Consider the following 27,591-nt stretch of genomic DNA (forward strand, 5'->3'; position numbering starts at 1 on the left):
GACTCTTATCTTCGTACTGGGAAGGGCTGAGACCTTAGGGGAAATCTGAAGCGTCTTCAGTAGAATTTTCTAACAGGTGTGCATGTGGAACACGTTGCTTTTGAAGCTGTCTCTAAATGTGTTTGTTAAGGCGGTCATGGCATAATTAGCTCATTAGCAAATGAGCTGTGCCCGGTCCTGGTTCCTTTTCTGCAGTAGAATACAAGGTTACATTTGAACTTCAGCACGTGGAGGACCAGTAGGAAAACAGTGCAAGTTAACAGTTTAGCATATACTGTCTCTTACTCTGTAGCCAGCACTTTTTTTAAACTTCATCTGGCGGCGTGGGCTAGAGATCTTTGAACCCTTAGCATCCGTTGTGATAAATCTGCAGATGGGTTAACTCTTACTTTTGTTTTACATGCTGACAGAGTGAGACAGACTTGTCTCATGTGGGCTAGATCAGGTTATTGGGCGGCCCCCAGCCCCAGTTTTATAAAGATGATTCTAGCTGTTGGCACAGTGATCACTAAACTGACAAAGACACGAGAGACAAATAGCAAGAAAGAGCAGCCACTGACTAGAAGAGAATAAAATGTTTCTCCAGGAAGGCATCAGAACATTGCTGTAGTGTTCAGAGAGAAGCAGATCTGCCCCTATATCCTTAGAAGGTCTCGTTCCATTTGATGTGCTCTGTTAAAAGTGCAGAAAAAGTATTTAAAGAAAACACATTAATTAAAATCTTAAAACCTGTCTTTGAAGGGCTAAAATTTATTTCATTTTTTTCCTACTTTCTCTAGATTATTTCCTTTTTCTAAAAAGTGGAGTAAATGAACTATTGTGTGTTTATATTTTGTGTCAAAAGTACACATCCGACTAGTGACCTTTGAAATCTCTTTTTCCTGAATATCTACTGTTGCCTGATCTTCAGCTGCTCTCCTGTGAGTGAGAAGATCAGATACCACTCTGGAGGAAAAGGATTCTCTGAGAAGTCCCATTAAGAACTGGTCTTATTCTGGGCAAAATGAAAACAGGCCAAGGGTCATTTCAGCTTGATTTCCCTACTGCTGTTTTCAGCCTCTGAAAACTCCTTGAAGAATCCAACCATGTTTAACCTAGATTCTTCTGGGTGTCAGAGGTTTCTATGAGAAATGAGTTTTGGCATTTTTCTGTAGTTCATTTTAATAATCATGATCAGAGATGGGAATAATTGGTATATACCAACAGCAGATATAAAGAGGACACAGTTGAAAGTTTGATTTAAACCTGAAGCGAAGTCAGGGAAGATTCTCCCCTCCTCTGACCAGTATTGAATCTTACATGCCTGCTTATTCTCCCTTAAGGAACCTTCTAAATGCTGGCATACTTAAAGGTTCTGCGTCACGTCCCTAGTTACTGTATGCTTATACTCTCCAGGTGATCTCCAGTCTATGCGAAGACTTCACATATGATGTGTTAACAATTCTCAGGTTTCTATCTCTAGCCCTAGGCATGTCTAAACCTACTTGTTCTGAATATTTGGATGTCTCAGGGATGCCTTACCTGTGACCAACACTGAACATGTGATATCCCCCTAACCTGGCCCTGTGCGGCGCTCTTCATCAGAGCAGGGAACACCACTTCCACCAAGTCAGGGACTTTATAGTTTATATACGCCCCAGTGCCTAAGTAGGCACTCAGGTATTTGCATGAACAGGTGAATGATGGATAATTCAAACCTCAGATCACCATGCTTTGTATAACTTACCTTGTATAACTAATTGTCAGATCGTATCACCCTACCTTGCTTATCTGAAGTACCTTCGTTTTCCTCCTTTTCTAAGTGAGTGCCACCTCCTGTCTAGGCCCCATTTCTCTCTCTCACTCAACTGGCCTCGTAGTTTTCATTTCTTATACTTCTGATCCATTTCAAAACTCATACAAATCTGATGTTACACTTTCTACCCAAAGTAATTAAGTGGCTTCCTGTTGCTCCTGTGTCTTGTTATGAAGCACATTTTTCCTTATCTGGTGAAACCCTGAATGATGTAGCCGCTATGTGTCCTCATCTTGTCACTTGCCCAGCCGCCTTACCCAGCCACGGGGCTCCCTCTGCCTGCCAGCGCTGGCTCTGCACGCTTGACTCTTAGGCTGACATCTCAGCTTAGGTTAACTTCCTCAGGGAAGATGTCTGTCACAACCAGGGGTAAAGGTGTCTAGTAGATCTAATTAATCCAAAGAGGTGGGCTTGAAATATTTGAAAGAATCAAGGTATTCTTAGAACTTCCTAGCAGAAATGGAGTTTGAGTAATAAGTGATGGCTTAGTTCTTGTATATTGAAGATAATGTCTAGGAAGCACTCAGTGGGAGAGAAGGGGCTTTGGAAGGGAAGACCATGGTCCATCACTTTTAAAAAGAAAAGGTTTAACAGTAGTATTGAACAGATGAAAGTGCTAGTTTTTCATATGTAGGGGAAAATGTTAAAAGAACTAGCGGGAAATCCCACAGCTCTGTAATTAAGAACTGCATTGAAAGCCCTTTGGTGAAGCAGAGAATAGGAACACTCCTGAAGTTACTACCACGTTTCTACCTGTGTATGTACCCAAGTGAATGACGTGTAAGCAGGGTGACTGTTAATAGACCCGTAATAAAGTAGTGTGATAAATAAGTAGTATAGATAAGTGGAGCAGAGGTCAGATATGCATGTTCTACTTGCAATTTTCTTGTCTGAAATGAAAGCATTTCTGTGGGTGGTTGGTAAAGAGTTGAATGTAAGACAAAGTCAGTGACAAGCTAGAATTCATGGTCTCTTAATTCATGATGATAGATGGCCAGGACCTTGACTGTACGATAGGAATAAGGAACGGTCAGGTACCGTAGTCTCTTGAGAGACCAGGACTCATGAAATGGCCATGATGGTATTACTATCCTGTATGCTTAGTGGAGATGTGGTTGTTTTAAAGATAAAAAGTTAGAACTAAATTAACCAGGTTAGTAAAAGATGGTAGGAGAGGATACAAGAGATGATGGAAACAGGGTCTTTAAGACACAGGGCCAGGAGCTCTAGGGAAGATAACTTGTGAGAAGTCTGCGCGGTCTCGAATTGCAGAGCTGAACTGGAGGCGGGAGAGCTGGTCTCGCACGTTTGTTAGATACTAAGCGTCAACATTTTTGGTCTCTTTACGGGTTGTAAAAACTTACCCTAGATAGTGATTACCTGTGGGGAATCTTAATACCACTAAATGGAAGTTCAGCTTCAAAGGAGAAACTTTCCCTAATTAAAAATGTCCCGTCGTGTGCAAACCCCCTCCTTCCACCATTTATTCTTATAGTGAGGTGACTTTCACAAGCTAGTCCTCACTATAATAAGAGGAGTTTTAGAGGAATTACACTGTGGTGAAGACTTGGAGTTACACAGACTGCTGTTTCTAAACCAAGAGGTCAAACATGAAGTAAATAGAACTGTGACTGAAAGTCAAAACTTAGAGCCTTACTGTCCTCGACCATCTAAGTTTTTAGGAGAAAAGATGAGGTACTCAGCAGAGCATATAAATCACAACCGGGTTTAGTAGGATTAAAAAGACAATTTTTATACTTGGAAACTGATACTAGCCTTGCTGTTGGCATGAGTTCTTAATTTAAAAAAAAGAACTTTTATCGTCCATTACAAAATGACTTGTGACTAAAGGCATTTACTGTGAACAGTGATACTTTCTTCCCTTGAATAGCAATATAACCAAGAAATCACTGACTTGAAGCAACCAGTTTTGGTCAGTCAGCCGAAGAGAAGGAGAGGCCCCGGAGGCACGTCACCAGGCCCTGCGATGCTTATCCCTGAGCTCTGCTACCTCACAGGTACTGCTGACTTTTCTTTACTGGAATGAAACCACAAAGCTTACTTTCCCCGTCTGTTCTAGAAGTCACTAAACATTCCTTCACACCCTCCGTCCCCTCAAAAGCCCTTAAAGCTGCTTTGTCTCCTCAGAATTCTTTCACTCACCACCACCTGACACTCCAGATACTTAGACACGATTCTTGTTTCTTTAACCGTATCCCTTTAAACATTTTGTTTAAAGGTCTAACTGATAAAATGCGTAATGATTTTAATGTGATGAAAGACTTGGCTGTTCATACAAGACTAACTCCAGAACAAAGGCAGCGTGAAGTAGGAAGACTGATTGATTACATTCATAAGTAAGTCATCTCTGCTCCACTGGGGTACGGCTTCAGTTCCGTTCTTTATTTTACGTGGGTTTGGAGGAGTGACAGAAGGTAACTTTGTTTCACTTTGTATTTGCAGTATTCAGGGTGGGTTCTTCATGTTTCTAAGTGAGGCTGCTGTTTGTCAGGGAATAACTAAACCTTGTAGCCTGTGGTATTTCTAATTCTTCTGTTAGAAAAAGAATAGAATAGAAAGCAAAATTGTTTGGGACAAATCTATGTTTTTCTCTTCGTTATAACATTTTGTTTACTTTGAGGAGGAGATAGTTTGGGCATCAGGAATTTTAAATGAAAGGATATCATGAAGGGAAACATAGCTGGGAGGAGAGAAAAATAGATTGTACGTCTGGGTTTCCTAGCATTCTCGGCGGGGTTTTAGTCCTGAGAGCAATCTGTTGTAGGTTGCAGCGGGTCTCTATTTGCATGCGTGCGCTAGTTTTCATTCTGTCTCTTTACACTTAGTGGCATATGTAAATATGTTAAATTCACAGAGATGATAACGTGCAGAAGGAGCTTCGAGACTGGGGTCTGAGCTTCGACTCCAACTTACTGACCTTCTCAGGAAGAATTCTGCAAGCAGAAAAGATCCATCAAGGTGGAAGAACAGTAAGGCAGTTCTTAAAGTTGTCCGTCCAATCAGATTTGGGTTAGACTCCCAGTAGAGTGAGCAGGGGTGCATACCCTAGTTCCATGCCAGGGCAGCCCTCTCCTCCCCGAGCACCTCCACTGTCCACTGATGTGAGCACAGAGGGGGCGAAGCTTGCAGCTTGGTCCTCAGGCCGTCCGTGAGACTTAGCTAAAAGGTGGCTTAATTTTTTAAAATGAGCTAAGTTACTTAAATTAAGGGACAGTAGAAGTCTAAGTATCTGAATGGGTTGGTATTTCGTCTGCCACTGAAGTGATCTTTTTACAGGGAAAGCTCCCAATTTATTTGGCTTCATTTTTGCGTGGACCGCTTGTTTGTTAGGGATCTATATTAAATATTGTGATGTCTTTTATATTCTGTCTTCAGAAAAGGAAAGCAAGTATTCAAAAATATGTTTTGGTGTAACTGAAGCACTACAAGTGCCCAAGTTGTGAACAGCTGTGCTCTTCTGTCTTCTAAGTGTTCTATGGATCACAGCCTAATCATGTAGCTTAATACTTCAATTGCATTGTTTTTATTACCCTTTGTAGTTAATATATATTCCTGTGTAAGGGGTGTTGCGGAGGTGAGTAGGACATGTAAAAAGCACTGGGTTTTTTTCCTCTATGGTAAATATTTATAGGGTCACTGTGCTTTGAGTCTGTTCGCTTTCTGCCTTGCCGTCAGGTGTTTTCACAGCTTGCTTTCGGTATCTGACACCTCAGTCATAAAGTTGCTTAACTTATAAGGCCTCATTTTTTAATATCTTTGTCATAAGGGAAATAACACTTATCCTGTAAGAGTTTAGAAAGGTTAAGAAGAGACCGCAGCCTGAGACACTTAGAGTAGTTGGTGCAGGCAGGTGGGCACTTGAGTGGCAGCTGTTAATATGAATGTATTTTAAATAGAATTGACATAACCCTTTGGATACATTTTTGTATCTTTTTCCCCCTCACTAAGGGCATTTCGTCTGTCACTGCAGTTCAAATTTAAGAGTGGTACTCTGAGGTTTAGAATATGCCATGGTAGAATTATTGAAGACTTTCTGGCTTTATCACCGAGAACTTACAATGGAATTTACAGTGTCTCTGAACTTTCTTCTAGTTTGATTACAGTCCACAGTTTGCAGATTGGTCAAAGGAAACAAGAGGTGCACCATTAATTAGTGTTAAGCCACTAAATAACTGGCTATTGATCTATACTCGAAGAAATTATGAAGCAGCCAATGCGTTGATACAAAATCTATTTAAAGTTACACCAGCCATGGGCATACAAATGAAAAAAGCAGTAATGTAAGTTTATCAAGTCATTTCTACTCTGAAAATTGATTAGCAGTCATTTGGAGGGTGTGGGAACTCAAACTGTTAATAAAACTGTCAAAAACATGAGATGATCTTAAAGGTCTGATACAGTTCCCTGTAAGGTGGATGCAGAAATGTATCTGAGTCACTGAGGGTGGAGGGAGGATGGGCCGGACTGTCGCTCAGACTCGTGCTGCTGCGGGCTAGAAGCAGCCTTTTGACTGCATGGCTGCGCCTGGTGTTTTATTTCACGTTTTATACAGAAGTGTTTTGTGTGTTATAATCTGTAGGAACCTTTTACCACACAGTACAGTTTTTGTTCCTTTTTCTGAACGTTGGATCACGTATTTCCATTCTAGGATTGAAGTGGATGATAGAACTGAAGCCTATTTAAGAGTCTTACAGCAGAAGGTCACATCAGATACCCAGATAGTAAGTAGCTACTTGATGTGGAGGCAGTTGACCTGGAATCAGTTGTTGTAAATCTTAGAACTTGAGTCCATTGTTGTAAATGTGATAATTAGGTTCCCAAACCGGTCACGAAATACGTGCTTGACCTAAGATAGCTGAGTTAATGCGGCTCTACTTGTGCACCTAGGAGCTTCTTGTTGTGCACTGTGAACAGTGAGCAGGGGGTGGAGAACAGCAAAGCCATCTTGAATTTACCGGGACTCAGACGCTTCAGTTATTCTAGAAAATCTGGGGGGAGAAAAGGCACAAGAATGAAAAACAGTACCTAGCTGTTCAGCACACACAGTATAGTTAGGGTATCTGTGGTTACACTTAAGTATAATGAATGAGGTGGCAAAGACAAATTTAATGATAAACAGCATATCTGTGTTGCTTTAAACCCAAGAAATGAATTGGCTTCTTCTAATGGATTCCTTTTAGTCCTTTATCTCATACTTAAACGCCACAGGCCAATTATTATCAGGTTGTCTGGAATAATAGAGACACCTAGGGTAGGAAAATGATTTTATTGGGGGCCATGGAAAGAAAGATAAGAATCTGAGAATATAAATTGGAGAAGACAGCCATGAGTTAAAGAGCTGGATTCAGCTCCAAAACTTAAACTTGAATCCTCAGAATTTGGGCAGGTGTGGGTGGCTTGGTTGGTTGGTCGGTTGATTTTCCAGCTGTTTTGCGATGTACTTGACATGTAACATTGTGTGAGTTTTAAGTGTACAGTGTGATGACTTGATACGTGTACGTATTGTGAAATGATGACCACACAGGGTTAGTTAACACCTCCATCACCTCACATAATTACAGTTCTTTTTTGTGTATGTGGTGATAACAGTCAAGATCCACTTTCTTAGCAACCTTCAAGTATATAATACAGTACTGTTAACTGTGATCACCATGCTGTACAGTAGATCCTCAGAACTTAGCTTTTAGCTGGAAGTTTGTGCCCTTTGACTAACATCTTCCCATTTGGGGCAGGGGTCTGCTTAGATCAGGTGCTTCAGCTTCCCCAGCAGTGCCCATGGACTTCCTAGGAAATTTCATAGTTTGATCATATTCTCAAGCCAGAGCTTTAGAAGTTTAAAAGCTGTGATTCTAGGTGGGTCATGAGTAAGAAAATTGTGAGCATTTTAGAAAATCTTTTATTTGTCCACCTATAGGTTATCACTAACTTGTTTTGCCCTATTCCCTACCTCTGAAGTATTCCAAGCTGGCAATAGAGCATTTTTAACTAAGTTCTCAAGTTTTGAATTATTTGCTTAACCTGCTTTCTTTATTAGTATCTATTACCTAGTTGAATGTAATGGGCATTAGCTAAAAGTTAATGTCATACTTACTAGCTACATGGCAGAGATGAATAGTAAAGTCAATGATTTTGTGGGTTTGGTTTCCTGTCTTCTTCCTTGAACTTAATTATCAGTTTCCTAATTCTTTGTAATGAGGGCGTTTTGTTCATTTTTAGGTTGTTTGTCTGTTGTCAAGCAGTCGGAAGGACAAATATGATGCTATTAAAAAATACTTATGTACAGATTGCCCTACTCCAAGTCAGTGTGTGGTGGCCCGAACCTTAGGCAGACAACAGACTGTCATGGCCATTGCTACAAAGATCGCCCTGCAGATGAACTGCAAGATGGGAGGAGAGCTTTGGAGCGTTGATATGCCTGTAAGTTTGATTTAATTGGTGGATAAAAGTTTTCATTGTTATTTAAGAAAAAATGGATTTTTAAAATACTGCTGGTATTCTGTTGTATCTAACATTACGATGTTTTTGTTGAAGCTAAAGCTAGCCATGATAGTTGGCATTGATTGTTACCATGACACCACAGCTGGACGGAGGTCAATTGCAGGCTTTGTAGCAAGCATCAATGAAGGGATGACCCGGTGAGTGGGCTTTGGTAGCCTCAGATTAACTGCTAGACATACGCAACACAGCCCACGAGCCCAGGGGCCAGTGTCTGGGGAGGACAGGGGTCGTGTTAATTCTTTACCTTGATTTCTCCTACGTTAGATCCAGTAAAAGAGAAAAGTTAGAAAAGGAAACCAGTTATTAGCTACCCTACCATTTGTAATGTCCTTCACTGGCCCTTAACCTGATGTAGCGGTCAGATTGCGTTTCAGGTTATTTTATTATTTGTATTTGCGGGGAGGATGCATCTCTTTAAATGTGACTGTCTCTAAAAACTTCTTTAATAATTTTATTGACCACTGAATGTAATTTCAAGTTGTCATGTTAACTTTATTTTGGAAAACCCACTTGAGTTTACCCAGTCACCTGTATTTCAACATAGTGAAGTTATTTTTCAGTGCTTTTCTTAGAACTAATAGAATTGCCAAGAATAGGAAGAATGAAAATTGAAGCATTGATGTGTTAGCATTACTAATGGGCATATTTCAAGGTGTTTTATCTTTTAGAAAAGTATCTTTTATCAAGAGTATAGTAGTAAGAGTGTGCTTCTGTGTGGTTTTTTTTTATAATATTCTTTTTTTTTTTAAACCCCACATTTGTTTATTTATTTATTTTTGGCTGTGTTGGGTCTTCGTTTCTGTGTGAGGACTTTCTCTAGTTGTGGCAAGCGGGGGCCACTCTTCATCGCGGCGTGCGGGCCTCTCACTATCGCGGCCTCTCTTGTTGCGGAGCACAGGCTCCAGACGCGCAGGCTCAGTAGTTGTGGCGCACGGGCCTAGTTGCTCCGCGGCATGTGGGATCTTCCCAGACCAGGGCTCGAACCCGTGTCCCCTGCAGTAGCAGGCAGACTCTCAACCACTGCGCCACCAGGGAAGCCTGTTCTGTGTGTTCTGAGGTGTAAACCTAGGAGGCATCTCTGGCTTAAATTTTATTTTCTTCTCAGTGATGGAATTATGGGACTGATTTATAATGAAAGAAAGCTTTATGAAGATTTCCTGTATCTTGTAACCCTTCTGCTTAAGATTTCAAAAAGGAAGTTAAAGAACATGAATGGCTAAGGGTAACATAGATATAGAATGATTCAAAAGTGAAGAACTTCTAGACAGTTGCATTCTCACCACGGCCATGTTTTTTCTCTGAATAGCTGGTTCTCTCGCTGTGTATTTCAAGATAGAGGGCAAGAGCTAGTAGATGGGCTCAAAGTCTGCTTGCAAGGTGAGTCTCCTGTTGTGGTTTCCGTCTGCCCTGTGAATTAGAGTCTTCAAGAAATTGTCTTAAAGCTATGTTTCTGATAAAATCCTGTGCCCAGAATTTGGTAGAAGCACATTTTTGTTCTGTGTTAATGTAGTTAACACTTGTCTGGCTTTCTTTCAGCTGCTCTGAGGGCTTGGAATAGCTGCAATGAATACATGCCTAGTCGAATTATCGTGTATCGGGATGGCGTAGGAGACGGTCAGCTTAAAACATTGGTGAACTATGAAGTACCACAGTTTCTGGATTGCCTAAGATCTGTTGGTAGAGGTTACAAGTAAGCATGCGAAATGTAATCATTTTCTCTTTATAAAATTACACTTTTGTATCTTTGAAAATAATGTCACAGGGTGAACCGGTGAGAATCTAACCTTACAGGTGCGGTCAGGCTTGAGGTAATGGAAGAGGTTTGGGTTGGGGGGGTGTCTTGTGGAGAATTTTTCGTGGAGGAGGGGCAGGCTGGAAATGTAGAGCGGGAGCTCCTTCAAGGAATGACGCATGGAGATGCCTTTACCAATCGTCTGCTGCTGCCTTTTCTCTCCTAGAGCCTTGAAGTACGAGGGTCTGACTATCCCAGTACAGCCGTAGGCATCCACAGAACTGGTTATTGGAATATGTATTCCAGATAGTCTTAACTTTTGTTTCTACCTCATTGTACCGTGAATACTTGTTTGATTTCTGTGTGAACTCAGCTGGACTGGCGCTTGGTGGGTAAGATGTTGGGCGTGTGTTTGGTGTCACAGGGGAGATGGTTCCACTTCGCCCTGTTAGGCAGCCTGCAGAACCCAGGGCAGCTAGTGCTCCTCGCAACTGAGCACTGCCCACGTCCTTCTCTGAAAGCGGTACTGGGCTTCGCCTTCCTCTGCTCTCCTACAGAGGTCATTGCTCGTGCTATTTGGCAGTAAACTGCGTACCATCTCAAGATAGCTGTTTTAATAAGATACGTTGTTTAACTTTTGCTGTTTTCTTTATCAGATTGTAAGGAAGTCCAGATCAGGGACTGTTTAGTAAGAGCTGAGCGCATAATGTATTAAAGATTTGTGGATTTGATTTTTAAGGATACTTAGAAAATCCAGGAGACCTGTTTATATGTGCTTGCACGTGCATATTTAAACACTGATTATTTTTGCCAGACTTTTTCAGCCGGTATTTGTTATCATTATAAAAAATGAGGGATTTTGAAAGTCATTTGACTGTGCTTGGGCTCGCTGTGATTTATAGGCCCATGGGATGAGCATTAAGAGCTTATTTCTAGCTAAATTGCGGAGTGCTTCCAAGTCTTCTTTGGCCAGATTCTGAAAGACCCCTTCTAAGTGTTGATTCTACACATTTCTTAAAATGAGATCATGATGCCAGTAAGTTCTCAGAGCATGTCGGGGGTGTTTTTTTATCTCTTGTGAAGTAATTGTGTTTCAGATTAAAATGCTAATAGGCATTTTTTAATACTTTGTAAATGAAGGTTAATATTCTTTCCTGTCCTCTTAAAATCCCTAGTGCTTGTATTTTCTCATTAAAATAATGGTATTTATTTTATTTTGGTTTTTGAAGTTTTGTAAGCCTTAACTTGTGTTTTTTCCCTTAGATTTTCTGTCCTTCTGGGGAGGGGTGATGTGGTGGAAGGGAGTAGAGGAAGGGCTCAGATGGACCGCTGCTTTCTTAGGTTTTTTTTTAGTTGTTTACTACTTTAGCACTCAGAATTTTCTAGTCTTAGCTGCTTTTTTCTCATATCTAGAGAAAAAGAAAATTTCAAGAAGTGAAGAGTAGAGGTAATAGTGCAAGTTCATCTTATTTCCTTAGGCTGAATATTTGGGATACTGGGAACATAACACTGTTGTCCCTGCTGGGACCTGCATATCTGGTTCTTTGAGTCTTTTGAGCCCTTTGGGTTGGGTCCCAGAAGGACTGGCAGCAATAGTTCTCAAAGAGGAGACTCTAGCCCTATAAGTGAGTATCTGTGAACAGGGTCCTCCTCTACAAGGGGGTGGAACTGGGCCTGAGGAGGCTGGTGGGATTTCTTGCTCAGCTTCCCTTTAGCGAATAGGAACACACGTTGCAGGGAAGGAGGGTTTAAATCGATCGCTTGGACTAGTGTATGACAGACCGTTGCACGAAGTAGGTTTCACGTCGTGAATCGTGCCGTTGTTTGGCGGCTGCAGAGATCAGCGGTCAGGAGCCATATATCTTAAATCAGAGTCGGGTTAATCCCAGCTTTGCCTTCGCCTGTGAAACAGGGGCGGCAGCTTAACCAAGGTTGATGAAAGGAATAAGTCAGGGTGTTTAATGTACTTCACACAGTGCCCAGTAAGCACTCAGTAAATAGTAGGTGATGCATCTAGAAACAAGTTTGGAGTTGTCTGTAAAGTAAAACAATACCCAGGAATTACTCCTCACTTTGAAGAAATGCAGAGTTTGGACTGTAATGTTTGTAGTTATCTTTTTGTTTTTTATCCTTTCTGTTTTGTCCTATTTGTTTTTTAATTGAAATGTTGATGTTAACTTTTTATAAAGATGCGTCATGGATTAGTTGATTTAGAATGTTTGGTATAAGAACAAATCAAAGAGTCACTTTAGTATACTTGTGACTTGTCTTTATGTCACCACATTTGCTAAATCATTTCTTGTGATGTCAGAGGACTAAAATCCACTCTGTCTTTTTTTTTTTTTTTTTTGGCTGTGTTGGGTCTTTGTTGCTGCGCGCAGGCTTTCTCTAGCTGCGGTGAGCGGGGGCTACTCTTCGCTGCGGTGCGCGGGCTTCTCATTGCGGTGGCTTCTCTTGTTGCGGAGCACGGGCTCCAGGCACGCGGGCTTCAGTAGTTGTGGCTCGCGGGCTCTAGAGCGAAGGCTCAGTAGTTGTGGTGCACGGGCTTAGTTGCTCCGCGGCATGTGGGATCTTCCCAGAGCAGGGCTCGAACCCGTGTCCCCTGCATTGGCAGGCGGATTCTCAACCACTGCGCCACCAGGGAAGCCCCACTTTGTCTTTTGATTCCTGAGACTGTGGCTCTGTTATATCCAGATCTGCTGTAGCTGGGCAGTGAGAGGTCTATTGTACATGGGTAGACAGTGATATTCCTAAAAAGTTCTTCCATTTACTTAAGTAGAATCACCTTCCTGCCCCTCGTATATTTGGTTACTTCTACCGTGAAAGAGCACATTAAGTTTATGATTGAACAGAAGTTCCCATTTGGGGATCTTTCAGACCATCCGTCTAGACAGTGTGTTGTGAACTACCTACCCAAGTCAAACATTACCAGCAAGGTCCATACTGCATGTGAAGCCCTCTGCTTCCCAGGGTTTAGAATAAAGTATATTTATGCTCTTAAGGAACTAATGTTCTAGCTGGAAAAAGAGCACAGGAAACTTGAGGTATTGAAAACCATAATAATCAAGGTTTATTACATGCCAGCACCGATCTAAGTGCTTAACGTGTTCTAATTCATTTATTCCCAAATGGATGTGTGTATACAGTGTGACTGTGTCAGACAGTGAATTTGAAATGAACCTTTAAGAGATGGAAAGAAAGGGTATTCAGGCTGAAGGCATACTGGCAGTTACAGGGCTGCCCTCAGGAGAGTCAAAAGGCATGTAGAGGCAGTGGATCGAACGTGACACAGAGCTGAAAGCTCCCTAGGCCAGAGGAGTTCAGTCTTGACATGGGAAACCACCTGCAGAATGGGGCTGGGGAGGGAGGGGGGAAACGGCAGTATTCTGGTACTGCTGTGTGGCGGGCTGAGGAGTGGCTGAGCCGGGAGAGACAAGAGATCCCCGATATGTTGTCAGCCGGTCATTTTGAAAGGCAGGAAATTAGACTTTGAGACTGCTCAAATTAGCTTACCTGTCAAAGATTTGAGAGTTAATATCTTACTTTCTACATAGAAGAAAATGCCCACTGAAAAGGCTTTCAAACTGTTACTCTAAAAACGTGCTGGGTTTAACATTTTCGTGAGACAGGTATGTCATATGCTTGGTTTAATGGTTAAACATCCACATGACCTTGAGTCACAGGGCCCAAATATGCCATTTCATTTTCTACTCACAGTATTTTACTGGCCCTAACTCCACGCCCTTACAAGTTGTGGAATCTTCCTTCACAACTGGGATAGCTAGTATGCCCCAAGAGGGATGTGCGTTTCCTTTTAAATGGAGTGTATGAATGTATGAATGCTTCAGTGCCCTGAAAATATGACTGACTAAATGCAGTTACATTCATCACCGTCTTAAGCCCAAGACTAACGGTCATTGTGGTGAAGAAACGAGTGAACGCCAGATTTTTTGCTCAGTCTGGAGGAAGACTTCAAAATCCACTTCCTGGAACAGTTATTGATGTAGAGGTTACCAGACCAGAATGGTAAGTTCTGTATTAGAATGGAGATTGGTTTCCGTTTTGTTTTTTAGCATAGCCTCTGTACTTTATCACCTTTAACACATTTACTTGATAGTTCTTATACTTTATTTCTTATAAATACTAAAGTCTGTCATTAGTTTGATCAGATAATGCCCATGATTTACTAACTTAGTCTCTGAAATGGTGAACAGAGGTTTCTGTGCCATCTCTCTCTGGGGGAAGCGGGTTATTGTTTGTGGTATTAGTTATACTTCCTGAGTTTAGGAACAGCTGCTCTAGATTGCTTTTGCTTTTTTTTTTTTTTTACGTATGTAACCTCATCCATAGATTGTTATTTTCCAATCAAAATTTTTGGATCTGTAATGCACTTAGTTACCCACAGGTCAGAAAGTGTCATCTGAAACACAGCTGCAGGTAGAAAAGTGGCTTTTGAGCAAACGCTTTTTATGTAACCGGGAGCTGCACTCTGCCGTAAGAAAGCCAGCTAGAACCTTCAGGGGCACACGGTAATGATCTTACTAGCACACGAGGGTTCAACTGTAAACTCACGAAATTTGCTTCCTCGAAAACCCCTTTGTGGGGACTGGAGTACAAGGCAGCAAGTCATGTTCACGAAGGCGAGTCATTGGTCAGTCCACATGAACGCCCTCTTCATGAGAGTGAACAGCTGTGGTGCTTCTGTCTTCATATATACATTTTTGGAGCTCTTTTTAAAAAGGGCAACTTTAATCAGGGTAGAGTGTCAGCCTAGGGGCAAAGTTTAAATGTGGAGTGCTTCTCCTGTATGAACCTTAGGTAAATGAGGCATTACGGTACTAAATTTATGTAGACAAATGATAATACAGATTTTAGTCCTGTTATCTGACAATGTATAGAAATTTCTATTTCAAGATGCATTATCTTGGATTGTGTCTTTCTCTCAGGCAGGTGTTAGTTATCAGAAGGATTCTAACCTGTTGGGGAAAATCATTGAAGGAGGAAGACAGAATGGCTAAGATAGTAACTAAGATACGACAATTTCATTTCCTGCAGGATCTCTGTAATGATTCAGGGTGACCTCATGATACTTCTAACATTACTACTACTCTAATAACCAAAGCTCAGGTGTAACATTGACCTAAAGACATAATTTTTTTTTAACAATTTGGGTAAAACCCAAGTTGAACTATAAAGTATGAAAAAATTTGATTACTTTTTACTAGATTTTTTTTTTTTTTTTTTTTTTTTTTTGCGCGATACGCGGGCCTCTCACCGCTGTGGCCTCTCCCGTTGCGGAGCACAGGCTCAGCGGCCATGGCTCACGGGCCCAGCCGCTCCGCGGCATGTGGTGTTCCCCCGGACCGGGGCACGAACCCGTGTCCCCTGCATCGGCAGGCGGACTCTCAACCACTGCGCCACCAGGGAAGCCCTAGATATTCTTTAAAACTTAACAGCTGCCATTACTACTCAAATACTTGGAGAAGCCCACTTTGAACGATAATAACGTGCTTAAACTGGGAACAGAGGTTTTGATTCTAGCTCTTTTGTGATTTCTCTGTTCTTTTGGGCAAGTCATTTAACATTTCTGAAACCCTCATTTTGCTAAATAACAGTAATCTGTTGTAGATCAATTCTGATTTTAAAATTTGTCTAGTTTCAGTGGACATAATAAATTACAGTTAATTTCTTAATATCTGTATCAGGTCAGATTACAATATCTCTGGATTGATGTTTAATTGGTACCAAAAAATGAAAAAACAAAACAAACAAACAAAAACCCTGGTGTTCCTTTACGTTTGCACTACTTGGTTCTTGATTCTAGAGCCTGTTGCTGTGCAGTCATCTCCCTCAGATGTGGAGCGGAAACAGTGACCCGGTACAGTGGCACCGTCATAATTAGCAGCCGTGTCAAATGTTTGTCAGCGCCCCGAGGCATCAATGATAGATATTTAAAAATATAAATAATAGTAGTATCTTACACCTCTTTCACACACAAGCATTCCAAAATGGTTCATGAATAACAAGTTCTGAATTCAAGGAAGCACATTATGTTTTGAGAAGATTAGGTCACATTTTAGTATACCGGATCTTTTCACTGTAAGAAACTTGAATCATCTTAATTTTAGCTTTCAAAAAGATGAGCCTTACACCCATGTGTTTCTTTCTTTTGCAATTTCCAGGTATGATTTCTTTATCGTGAGCCAGGCAGTGAGAAGCGGCAGTGTTGCTCCCACACATTACAACGTCATCTATGACAGCAGTGGCCTGAAGCCAGACCACATACAGAGGTTAACTTACAAGCTATGTCATATCTATTATAACTGGCCAGTAAGTATTTTTTTAATCAATGTTTATTCACGTCAATGAGATTCACTTTTCAAAATGGAATTGCTATGTTGTCTAAGGCTTTTACAGTTTAATACCGAGGTTTCAGTTTAGAGAGCTAGATTCAGAGTAACAGAACCTTTTCTTTTCCCGCTGAAGGGCATCATCCGTGTTCCTGCCCCTTGCCAGTATGCCCACAAACTGGCTTTCCTCGTTGGCCAGAGCGTTCACAGAGAGCCCAGCCTGTCACTGTCAAATCACCTTTACTACCTCTAACCTACAGGAAGAAGACAAGATGTAGCGGTTTGTTTTCTTTGTGAAATTACAACTTTGGGATTTTTTGAAGCTTTTATTTTTTAACTGTTATCTTTCCAGGTGAAACTTGGGAAGGAAATTAGGAGATCTAGAGTCTTATTTCTAACAGTGCTATTAACTGACTTATTTTTATTTTATAGGTAAAAATTAGGATTTTATATTTTATCTTGTTTGATTCTCATAAATAGGTTGTGAGGATTTTTTGTTTTGAAAAAAAATGTGGATAAGGTGCTTTGTATTATAAACAGACTCTTAAAGTATTGGAAAAGTTGGGATTTACTTGAAAGTGCTTTCAGGAGTGAGCAAGTCCTACTTGTAAGGCTATATTAACCTTATTTTTGAAATATTTATTTTGAATTTAAAGGAGAGAAAAGGCATAAAGCGGAGGCTCAGTACAGTCGTACGGCAGGATTTTATTTGAGCGTCTGAGGATCTCATTTTAAAGAAGAAGCTGCCATTAAATAACCTATACAAGGTATAGGAAAGGTGTGAGACTGTGGAGAAATAGGCTTATTTTTATTTCATTTTTGGGGTTAGGTGTTATGGGGGTTAAAAAAGAAGATAGTTGAGGGCTTCCCTGGTGGCGCAGTGGTTGAGAGTCCGCCTGCCGATGCAGGGGACACGGGTTCGTGCCCCGGTCCGGGAAGATCCCACATGCCGCGGAGCGGCTGGGCCCGTGCGCCATGGCCGCTGAGCCTGTGCGTCCGGAGCCTGTGCTCCGCAACGGGAGAGGCCACGATAGTGAGAGGCCTGCGTACCGCAAAAAAAAAAAAAAAAAAAAAAAAAAAAAGAAGGTAGTTGAAAGTTTTAAATTTCTGTCCAAAGATACATTTTAAGACTCCTTAATAAAAGAGGCCAGTAGTCTATATAAACATTACTTTTTTTTTTGCAACTGGGACATCACTCCATTTGTTATAAAATAAAATTGCAGTGATTGTCATCTTATTTGAATATAGCAGTGTAGTTTTTGTTCTTACTGAAAGCACATGCATTTTCTTTCCATTTATTATATTTTTTAAAACTGCTGGAGAGTACACTCAAAGGACACAATTCCGTTTATAAAAGCTAAGTTTGTGTTACTTATGAACTTCAGAGTAAAACTGTCAGGAAATGCTGCAACCTCAAAATTAACAGTATAAGACTGGAAATCCTTAACTTGTAAGAAAATGCAGACTAAGAAGTCTGTGTTTTTGTGAAGTTGATAATTGTAATAATTCACATCTACACACTTGTAGGACTTTTCAGGGAATTTTGCAAAGAGCAGGCTCGAAGTTAATGAGTGATTGTATGTCATGAGAACACCTTTAAACATTGCTTGCAAGTGTAATGAGTGTAAACCTTAATGATCGTACACGAGCTACAGGAACTCTGATTTCAAGTGATGCCGCTCAGTAAAGTCACTTGTCTTACCATTATTGTGCTTGTTCTTATCAAATAACTGCCTTTTGGGTTTAGCCTTGTTAACATATTATGAGTGAAAACCATTTTATTTTCCCTTTAGTTCTTGGAGCTAATAACTGTTGTTAACACTGTTTTTGGCTATTAGCCGAGGTTCCTTAACCTATTTGATTTCTAGACGTTAGAAGGAATGAAACACAGGAGATTGTGACGTTTCAGAAGAATGCCAAATAAAGACAATAAAATCGATGAAAGTTGCCAAATGTTGTCATAGTATTAAGGAACGTAAGGAAGTCTAATTATACAACTGTAAAAGATTGATTTGGGGCATCTTTTATTTATGGATTTTTAGGGCTAGTCAGTAACTTAAGTCTTTAAAGTCTCATACTTGGCAGGCTTTAAACTATCCTTTAAAGTTGAAAGGCTTTAATATCTTTAAAACTATGAAAAATTGATAAATGTGGTAATTCCGGGAAAGGTGCAGTATTCAAAAGACCCTCACTATATCATAAAGACTTTTGTCTGCAAGGGACCAAAACAGCCTCAAATTAATTTCAGCCAAAAAGGGCTATTGACTGGCTTTCTCAAGTCATCCTAGGCAGTGGTTCCCAAACGGAATGTTAAACGTGACCTTCTTTGCTTTGAAATAACATAGACCACTGGGCTCCGGACCAGATCCAGGAAGCAGAACTTGTAGGGGAGGGGCCAGGTGCACTACTCAACGCATCCCAGGTGGTTTGTCCGGGAATTTGGGCAAATGCCGGTTGAGAAGGTGTATAGAACCTACAGCTGATGGAATGCTTTCGGGGATCTGTCTCTCGCTCTGCTTCCTTCTGGGTTGGTTCTAATCAGATAGGATTACAAAGATGGTCACAAAGCCTAGGTTTATGTCTCAGCCTCACTGCAATGAAAGGAACACCTCGTCCACAATGGTTGCAGCAAAACTCGGGCTGTCTACACATCCTTGAACCTGAGGGACACACTGCCCTGATAGGGACTTAATAATAGCTGTTGGGTCAGATGAGGCCCATTTAGGAGTGGGTAGAGGAATGGTTCCCCAAAGGAAAACTTAGGTGCTAAAACCAGAAGATGGAACAGACAAGTGAACACAGTGGATGCCTACTGGGTGTCTGCTTGTTTTAACAGCAAGTCAGCTTGTGATGGAAGTAGGAGTTGCCCTCGTCGCTAGAGGGACAATTACAACCGAGCACCTGTCAGGGAATTGATTGCAGTGCTTCCAAAGAACAAAGCCAAAACTCTGAAATCCAGGTTTCTTCCTTAAAAGAGAAATATGCACACCCGAGTTCTACTTCTGAAGGCCTTAGCATTAAGGACGCTTCAGGTTCTCCCTTCTCAGTGTCTGGTCTGACCCATCAAACCTGGCAGTTCCTTAGGTGATGAAGCAGTTTGTTGGGGGTGGTTCCTCAAGTGCATTACAACGGGTAATCTGCCTAGTTTTTTCTGGGTACACGGGGTTTCTTTCCCCTCAAAACTCCAAAAATGTGCCCCTCACTGAAGCTTTCTGTTAGTTTTACATGCTGTTCCTTAGAGCTCATAGAAATCTTGTTTAGGATTCCGGAATTTCTGTTGGGAAATAGCGTCTTTGTTGTCTCTGGGTTGAATAGAAAGTCTGTTTCAACATCAGTTTCAGCCTGATGCTATGATATGAATCTTCAGAAGTTTGTGGATTTTTAAGGTGTAATTCTTTCATGTAGCCATAATATTGTCATTCAGATACAGTATTTCAAGAGCTTGGTTTAGGTCTGTTTGCATTCATCATTCCAACCCAGTTAAATCGTTTAAAAATCCAGGGTGAAAAAGAGAGAAATGTTAAAATTCGGAAGTGGTGAAGTCAGTGGAGAGGCCACGTGCTGCTGCCTTGTAGCACGGTGGTGGCTCCCTGGGCCACAGCGCCTCTGCTCCAGGTCACGCTGCCCCTCCCAGCACTGCCTGCGGCCGAAGTCCCGTGGGAGCCCCAGCCCGCAGCCTCTGTCTGAGACCCCCCTCCTGCCTCCCGGGGTTCTCAGTCTCTCGCTGCTTCTTCCTGGTTTCCCTAACTTGAGAATGTTGGAGTGCCTGCAGGCTCAGAAGCAGGACCTCTGAGAAGCAGTAAGAAAAGAGTTTCTTTCTACTCTCCCTTCCTCGGTAATTCCATTCAGTCTCATAACTCCTTTCTGTGAAAATGCTGCCAATTTACATCTCCAGCCCTGGCCTCCTACAGTCAGATGTGTCCGAGTGTCTGATACAGTGGTTCTCAAACTCTTTGGTCTAAGAACTTCCTTACCCTCTTAAATTGCTGAGGACCCAGAGAGATTTTGTTTATGTGGGTTATATTTATTAATTGTATATTAGAAATTATATTTTAAAAACGATACGGAAACCAACATTCCATTAACTGTTAGAGTGATGCTGTCGTCATGTCATGAAGCCTCTAGAAAATACTGTACACTCGTGAGAGAATACGAATGAAAAAGGCAGATGGCCTCAGTGTTAACAAATTTTAGGTCCTGTGGTCCCCTACTCTGGTCCTAGCCCAGCCAAGACCCTCTGCCTTGGCAGGGAAGGTGCTTTTCCGTTAGGGTTCACACAGCCAGAACCAAAACTGAACCTGAGATCGGTGCAATGCAAGCTTTATTCAATGGCCAAAGAATGGAGAAGTGGGAATTTAGTTCACAGGTCAACCTCTCACTCACGCTCACGTGGCGAGAGGGATTTGATTTTAAAGAATAAGGACAGTGCGGGGAGGAGCGAGGCTGATGGTGGGGAGGCATTTGCATTGTTCTTCTGGGGGAAGGGGCGGGGTTTCCCCGAAATGGGATGCCACCCTTTTTCTGTCCTTTTTTGGTCGGCAACTTCCGGTCATGGCCGCTGGTAGGTATGTCACTTAGTAGCTGATGCAGTAAAAACAACGTAGATGAGACTCCGGGTCTGTTGAAGGTCAGATTCGTTGCCATCTTGGTTCTAGCTTGTTCTAGCTGGGTTTTGTTTTTCTCTTCATGTTGCTTCGTTCCTTTGTCTTGGGACCCTGTGACTCAAAGAGACATGTTAGTTCCTGTTCAAGGGAGGGGCTGGCAGCTTTTGAGCAAGAATCTGGAGTCAGCTCTGGCCACAGCAGGAAAAGAGTTTCGACCACAGAACCCTGGAGGAGTCGCAGGGTACCCCAGGGGTCCCCAGGCCACACTGTGAGAACCTCTGGTTGAATCATTCAGTATGCCTGGAACTGAACTGTGATTTCTCTCAGACCTGCTCCAGTTCAGTTAATTGGAGCTCCATTTTCCCAGATGTTCAGACCAAAACCCTTGGCATCTTTCCTTGAGTCCTGTCTTTCTCGTGTCACACTTTGGGTTCCTCGGTAAGTGTTATAAGCTCTGCCTTCAAAAGATCATGAATATCCAGCCACTGTTCCTGTCCCCTCTTCCAAGCCACCACTGTCTCTGAATCACTACCACAGCCTCCTAAAGTGGTCCTTTTGCAACAAAGTGATCAAGTCGCACACCTGCTCGTCGTGCGGTGGGTTCCCACCTCAGGAAGACAGTCGTTGCCAGGGTGTGGTGTCGTGCCGCCCAGGTGCCCGCATCCTGCCCCGGGACCTCTGCTGCTGCTCCGGGCCCAGACTTCCACATGCTCCTTCAGGTCAGCTAAGATGTCACCAGCAGAGGGACCACTTTCTAAGTTTTCAGCATCCCACAGGCATAGAGACATAGCCTTTCTGCTCTCTCCAGCTTTGCTGGTATCAGTAGTATATTACTTGTTGTGCTTTTTCTATTCTGCTCCCCCACTAGAATGCAAATGATTCTAGGTATCCAGGAGGGCAGGAATCTTTGTATCTTGTCCACTGTTGTCTCCGAGTGTCTTGATCAATGTCTGGCACGTAACAGCTTCTCAAATATTTATTGAAAGGACAAATAACTAATGTAACCCTTAACTCAGTCAACCAGCCCCTGTATTTCTTATGCATGTTAATGTCAAGGGGCCCCTGTATACTCCGCAGTGGTTCTGGTCCTGGGCTGTATGTTCTGGTCACCAGAGGGCTTTAAAAGCTCCTAATGGCAAGCCCCCACCCAGTTCTCATAAGTGAGACTCTTGGCTTGGGACTTGGACATAGGAACACTCAGAAGTCTTAGCAACAGCTGGAATGATATTATACGAGGCAAAGAAGTGAAATCATCCATGTGGGTAGCAACCAGTCAGGCTTCCGAGAAACCTGGATCCTAAGTCCCAGCTTCTGGCCACACCTCAGGACCAGATGTTCTGCCACTGGATTCTTTTCTTCGTGGGTACCTGGAAAAGGAGGTCCTGCCCAGTCCGTCTTTGCCCATATGCTCCCCACCCACCTGACCTAAGTCCAGTGCGAGGCTTGGTCAGGTGTGGCAGGAGGGAGCCCTTTGGAGGGGGTATGGCCTCAGCTGTGGCGCGGCAGGGCTGCCCTAGCACAGGCAGGCACTTGGCTCCTGGCCCTGCGGTGAGCAGAGACTGCACCTGCCCAGGAAGCAGCCAGCCCGTAGGGGATCGTTCCTGGGCTACGAGGCACCTGACTGAGGAGTTGCATGCTTTCACCCTTTCTGTTGGGGGTCAGCCTCTTCCCGTCTGGCCTCAGGGGCCTGTGAGGCTGGGGGATAGGGGTGGTATAGATGCCTTCTTTCTGGACAACACACGAGCCTTTGAGCACTCGAATCCTGTTCCCTCCTATCCAGCTTACATGCCACTGTTCTGAATCAACTTCATTGTGATTTACATGTAAGTGAATGCAACTTGATGAGCTTTTGACCATTTTATACACTCCAGTGTCTCTGCCACCATCGAGATTTAGAAAAATGTCCATTCCCTCCCACAGAAGGTTCCTTCTTGCTTCTTTGCAAACAGCCCTTCCCACCTTGCCCCCAAGCAGCCACTGGTCTGCCTTTGACCTCCTCTGGGCTCGTGTGAACAGGGAATCCTACGGTGCATGAACTCCTCTGCGCCTGGCTGCTTCTGCCCTGAGGGCTTCAGAGGTTAACCTGTTTCATTGTCTGGTTGGCTGGTTTGCTTAAGCAGGGTTCCATTGTAAGGTTGTACTTCACATTGTTTATTCACCGTGGACAGATGGGTATTTTGGATGTTTCCTATTTGGGGCCATTATAAACTCTAGAAAAATTCTGTTCAGGCCTTTGTATGGACATAGCTTTTATTTCTTTTGGGTAAATACATAGAAGTAGAATTGCTGGATCTACATGCTAAGTGTCTCTGATTTTATAATAAGCTGACAAGTGACTGGACCGAGAGTTCCAGTTGCTCCACATCCTCGCCAATCTTTGATGATGTCAGTCTTTCCATTTTAGTGGGTGTGTAATGTTATCTCGTTTGGATTATTAATTGCATTTCCCTGCTGACTAATGATACTGAGCATTTTTTTGTGTGCATATTAGCCATTCTTATAGCTTCCATGAAGTAGCTGTTCAGACCTTTTGCATATTATCTTTTAAATTGGTTGGTCTTATTGAATTGTAAAATTTCTTTGTGTATTCTGGGTAAAAGTCTTTTGTCAGATGTAATACGCACTATGAATGTTTCCTCTCTGTTTCTGGCTTCCTGTTTTGCTTTCTTAAGTATCAAAGAGAAGATATTTTTAAATTTGATGGAGTCCAGTTATCAGGGGTTTTTTCTCTTATAATTTGTGCTTTTTGTGTCCTGTATAAGACATCTTTCTAGCCAAATTTCTCCCGTGTTTTCTTCTAGAAGTTTTATAGTTTTAACATTTTCATTTAGGGCTGTGTTCTGAGTTAAATTTTGTGTATCATATGAGGTAAGAGTCAGTTTTCCCTCCTATGAATCCCCCTTCTTTCTGCAGAATTTCTGGAAAATACCATATTTCCCCTATTGAATTGCTTTGGCACCTTTGTTGAAAGTGAACTTACTATATAGGTAAGCATCTGTTTGTTCCATTGATTTATATATATCTTTATTTATATATAGCTATATTTTACATACAAACAACACTGCCTTGATTACTGTAGCTTTATAGTAAGTCTCAAAATTAGGCAACGTTAGTCTTTCCACCTTGTTCATCTTTTTCAAAATGGGTTTGACTATTCTAGGTCGTTTGCATTTCTGTATAATTTTTTAATCAGTTTATCAATTTCTGGAATAAGCCTGCTGGAATCTTGACTGCCATTTCACAGAATCAGTAGATTTACCGGGAGGGAAATTGGCATTTAACAGTACAGAATCTTCCAAGCCATTAACATCTTTTATATCTCTATTTAGGAGCTTTTTCATAGTCTTTAGGCAATGTTTTCACATTTTTCAGTATGTAAGTCTTGTATGTATTTTGTTAAATTTGTCCCTAAGAATTTCATGTTTTTGATGCTACTATAACTGCTTACGTTGATTTCTTTCTTTATTTTATATCAGTTATATCTATATTTTAACTTCTGTCTCATTGTTCCCTGCTGGGGAGATTGATACAAAATATGCAATTTATATAAAAATACAGTTGACTTTTGTATGTCGACCTTGTACCCTGTCACCTTGCCAAATTCACTTATTAGTACTAACCGCGTTTTGTAGATACCCCTTAACATTTTCTGCATAAACAGTCACGTCATCTGCAAATAAAGACTGCTTTACTTCTTCCTTTCAAAAGTGTATGACTTTTCTTTCCTTATTGCAAGGCTAGAAACTCCAGTATAGTGTTGAATACAAGTAGTCAAGCGGACGTCCTTGTGTTGTTTTAGACAGAAAGGGCAAGTGGTCAGTCTCTTTCATCCTTATGTATGTTGACTGTTAACTTTACCAAGTTGAGGTAAATTCCTTTCTTTTCCTGGTTTCCTGAACAGCTGTTGATTGTGTCCAGTGCTTTCCTTGCGTTTATTGAGATGACTGGGTGGCTTTTCTCTTTTGTTCTGTTAATACAGTAAAACACCTTGATTTTTCTTCAGCGTGTTCAACCAACCTTCATTCCTGGGTTGAACCACAGTTAAATATAGTGTATCATCCTTATATATTGTTGGATTCAATCTGCTAATGTTTGGTCAAGGATTTTTTTTTTTAATCTACATTCATGATGCTATTGGTCTGTAGTTTTCTTACAATGTCTTTGCCTAGTTTTGGTATCAGGATAATGCTGGCCCCATGAGTTTGGGCATTTTTCTTTCTTCTCTCTTCTCTGGAAGAATTTGTGTACAGTGGGCTGTATGTATTCCTTAAACGTTTCGTAGTATTCACCAAAGCTAATAAGTCCAGTTCATTATCACTTTGGGCTTGCCTACATTTTCATATTTTAGGAAATTTGTAAATGTGTTCAAAACATTTAATCCTGGCTACTTTTACTGATTTTATTTTATTTTATGTTTTTGGAGAAACTGTCATTAATTTCTTTTTACTGTGGTGAAGTATATGTAACATAAAGCTTACCATTTCAACCATTTTTAAGTGTGTAGTTGCGTTAAGTACATTCACACTGTGGTGTGGACTTCGGTTTCTTATACTGGTTATTTCTTAAACGGGAATATTTTTAAATTAAAGACATTCCATTTAATCTAGCATTTCAGCTTTTTTTTTTTTTTTTAACTTAAGGTCTCCAGCATTGATATCATCTTGTGTAACTGAAACTTTGTGCCCTTTGACCCACATCTCCCCATTTCCCCCACCCTCAGCCCCTGGCAACCACCATCCTACCCTCTGCTTCTAAGTGTTTTTGACTGTTTTAGGTTCCACATATGAGTGAGCTCATGCAGTATTTCTCCATCATCAATTATTCAAACATAACCTTTTTTGTAAATGCGTTAGGTGAAAACATAGTTCGACGTGAATGACATCATGATAGCAGTTATTTTTTATACTTGTATACAGTTTCATAAAGTTATGCATTTGAATTATATTTTCACCTTGCACGTTGGTTTCACCTCTTAATGATAATAAACCCTGTCACTGGGAGAATTTTAAAATAATTAAGGATTTCAGGAAAATGCTTTGTATTTGAAAAATTAAGTTGTGTTTTATTATATTTAGCTGGTGTAGCTCTTTATTCAGATCATTTGAATTCTGGAGTTGCCAAAGGGAGATGTTATGAATATGGTTTGAACTCACCCTCGACATCTTTGTTGCACGTGAGTATTTCACAAGAAATACTCAGTGCGAATCACCTTTCTTTTGCCACTGGGTGGATTGTCACCAACAATGCGACAGTGACAGCACTTTGTAAATGACTCCCAAAACACAGGTCAGAATTACTTTAGGAAAACAGTAGTGCCAGAAAAGGTAATGTTATAGAGTTTTTCTTGTACGTATAGGAGAAAGGAATTCAGTTATGCTGCTGTGATTTAAAAGAAAAAGTGTTCAAAACAAACATACAGAATAAATGGCATTGTATAAAATAACAAATTTTATTTCTATAAAATATTTTACACTAGCTGTACACATGCACACACCCACACAGAACTTAACCACACATTGAGTAATTTCCTTTTAATAAATCTACCACATACTATTATATTACAATTTACAATATAGTTTTTGAAGACACAATGGGGAAAGCTTCATCATTCATTTATAAACCTCCCATAAATTACAAAAGAAAGGCAGTCTGAAAAGTATGTATAAAGAGTAAAAACAATTTACAAGTGGACAAGAATTACAAAATAGTAACCATCAAATACATCTGCCAGCAACTTTGTAAATCTTTTTTGTTGTTGTTCAGGTGCCAATGGTGAAGACTGGTGTGGAATCATTTTGAACAGACTTAAAGTTAGTATGTTTTCGGTGTGGCTTATGCATTATGTGGATTGCTTTACGTGTAGGCTGTTCATTGTCGATTATCTGTGTATGGCATTTTGACAAATAATGAAAGTAACGTAAATCCATATGCCACAAAATGTAACACTGAAAGCAATGAGTATTACCAGCTTTTTGGCAGGTTGGAGTAGTGGTACTTTACCAAAGTTACTTCCTCTCCTCTTTTTTAAATGATTTGAATAAGTAAACATTTCCTGTGTGTCGCCTGGCTTGCTTCGAAAGACAGAAAACCAGGATCTTATCATTGCACAGCCTGTACAACTTGGTCTCAAAGCACTGTGTCTGTGAGGGTGGAGGGCACTGAATGCACAACACATACAACGTGTACACTGTAGCTTTTATTGGACAGTACAGATCATTGTGCACTTATAAGGCAGGACATCAAGGCGGTTAAACTAGGAATTTCAAGACCGGAGTTCAAGTGAGAGTTAGTTATGCGTCATGAGGCAAGCATTTTTGAAAAGGGAGCGAGGTTGGAATCATTGCTTCAAGGGCAGATGACAAATGCACAAAGGCTGGGGCCCCAGGTAGGGAGTGAGCTACAAAGAGCTACTGGCCGCCCTGCGTGCTCACGAGACAGCCCAGCTCCCGCCAGGGCCCCGCAATAGCAAGAGCGATGGGCGCGGAGGCCCGGCGGGAGTACCAGAAGCTCTGTGTCCTGGCGCTGGGTTTAAAGTGGACGGTAGTGCAAAGAGCATTTCTCTACTGGTGTCAGGGGAGAAGATTGGTTTTT

The 27,591-nt window shown here is 41.4% G+C and overlaps 1 protein-coding gene across 1 annotated transcript in view; it reads left to right on the forward strand.

Moving 5' to 3' along the window:
• PIWIL1 (piwi like RNA-mediated gene silencing 1) overlaps positions 1-17,277 on the forward strand; it is a 28,022-nt gene extending 10,745 nt beyond the window's left edge. Inside the window, exons 9-20 of the mRNA XM_029234257.1 lie at positions 3,687-3,813; positions 4,035-4,152; positions 4,671-4,785; positions 5,909-6,096; positions 6,465-6,537; positions 8,033-8,233; positions 8,348-8,451; positions 9,621-9,691; positions 9,851-10,004; positions 13,947-14,072; positions 16,229-16,376; positions 16,533-17,277. Of these exons, the coding sequence (XP_029090090.1) occupies positions 3,687-3,813; positions 4,035-4,152; positions 4,671-4,785; positions 5,909-6,096; positions 6,465-6,537; positions 8,033-8,233; positions 8,348-8,451; positions 9,621-9,691; positions 9,851-10,004; positions 13,947-14,072; positions 16,229-16,376; positions 16,533-16,649 (1,542 nt within the window). The 3' untranslated portion in view covers positions 16,650-17,277. The remainder of the gene's footprint in view (positions 1-3,686; positions 3,814-4,034; positions 4,153-4,670; positions 4,786-5,908; positions 6,097-6,464; positions 6,538-8,032; positions 8,234-8,347; positions 8,452-9,620; positions 9,692-9,850; positions 10,005-13,946; positions 14,073-16,228; positions 16,377-16,532) is intronic.
• The last annotated feature ends 10,314 nt before the right edge of the window (positions 17,278-27,591 follow it).

This window comes from Monodon monoceros, unplaced genomic scaffold (assembly GCF_005190385.1).
Source record: "Monodon monoceros isolate NGI ecotype Baffin Bay Population unplaced genomic scaffold, NGI_Narwhal_1 Super_Scaffold_1, whole genome shotgun sequence".
Classification (NCBI taxonomy): Eukaryota; Metazoa; Chordata; class Mammalia; order Artiodactyla; family Monodontidae; genus Monodon; species Monodon monoceros.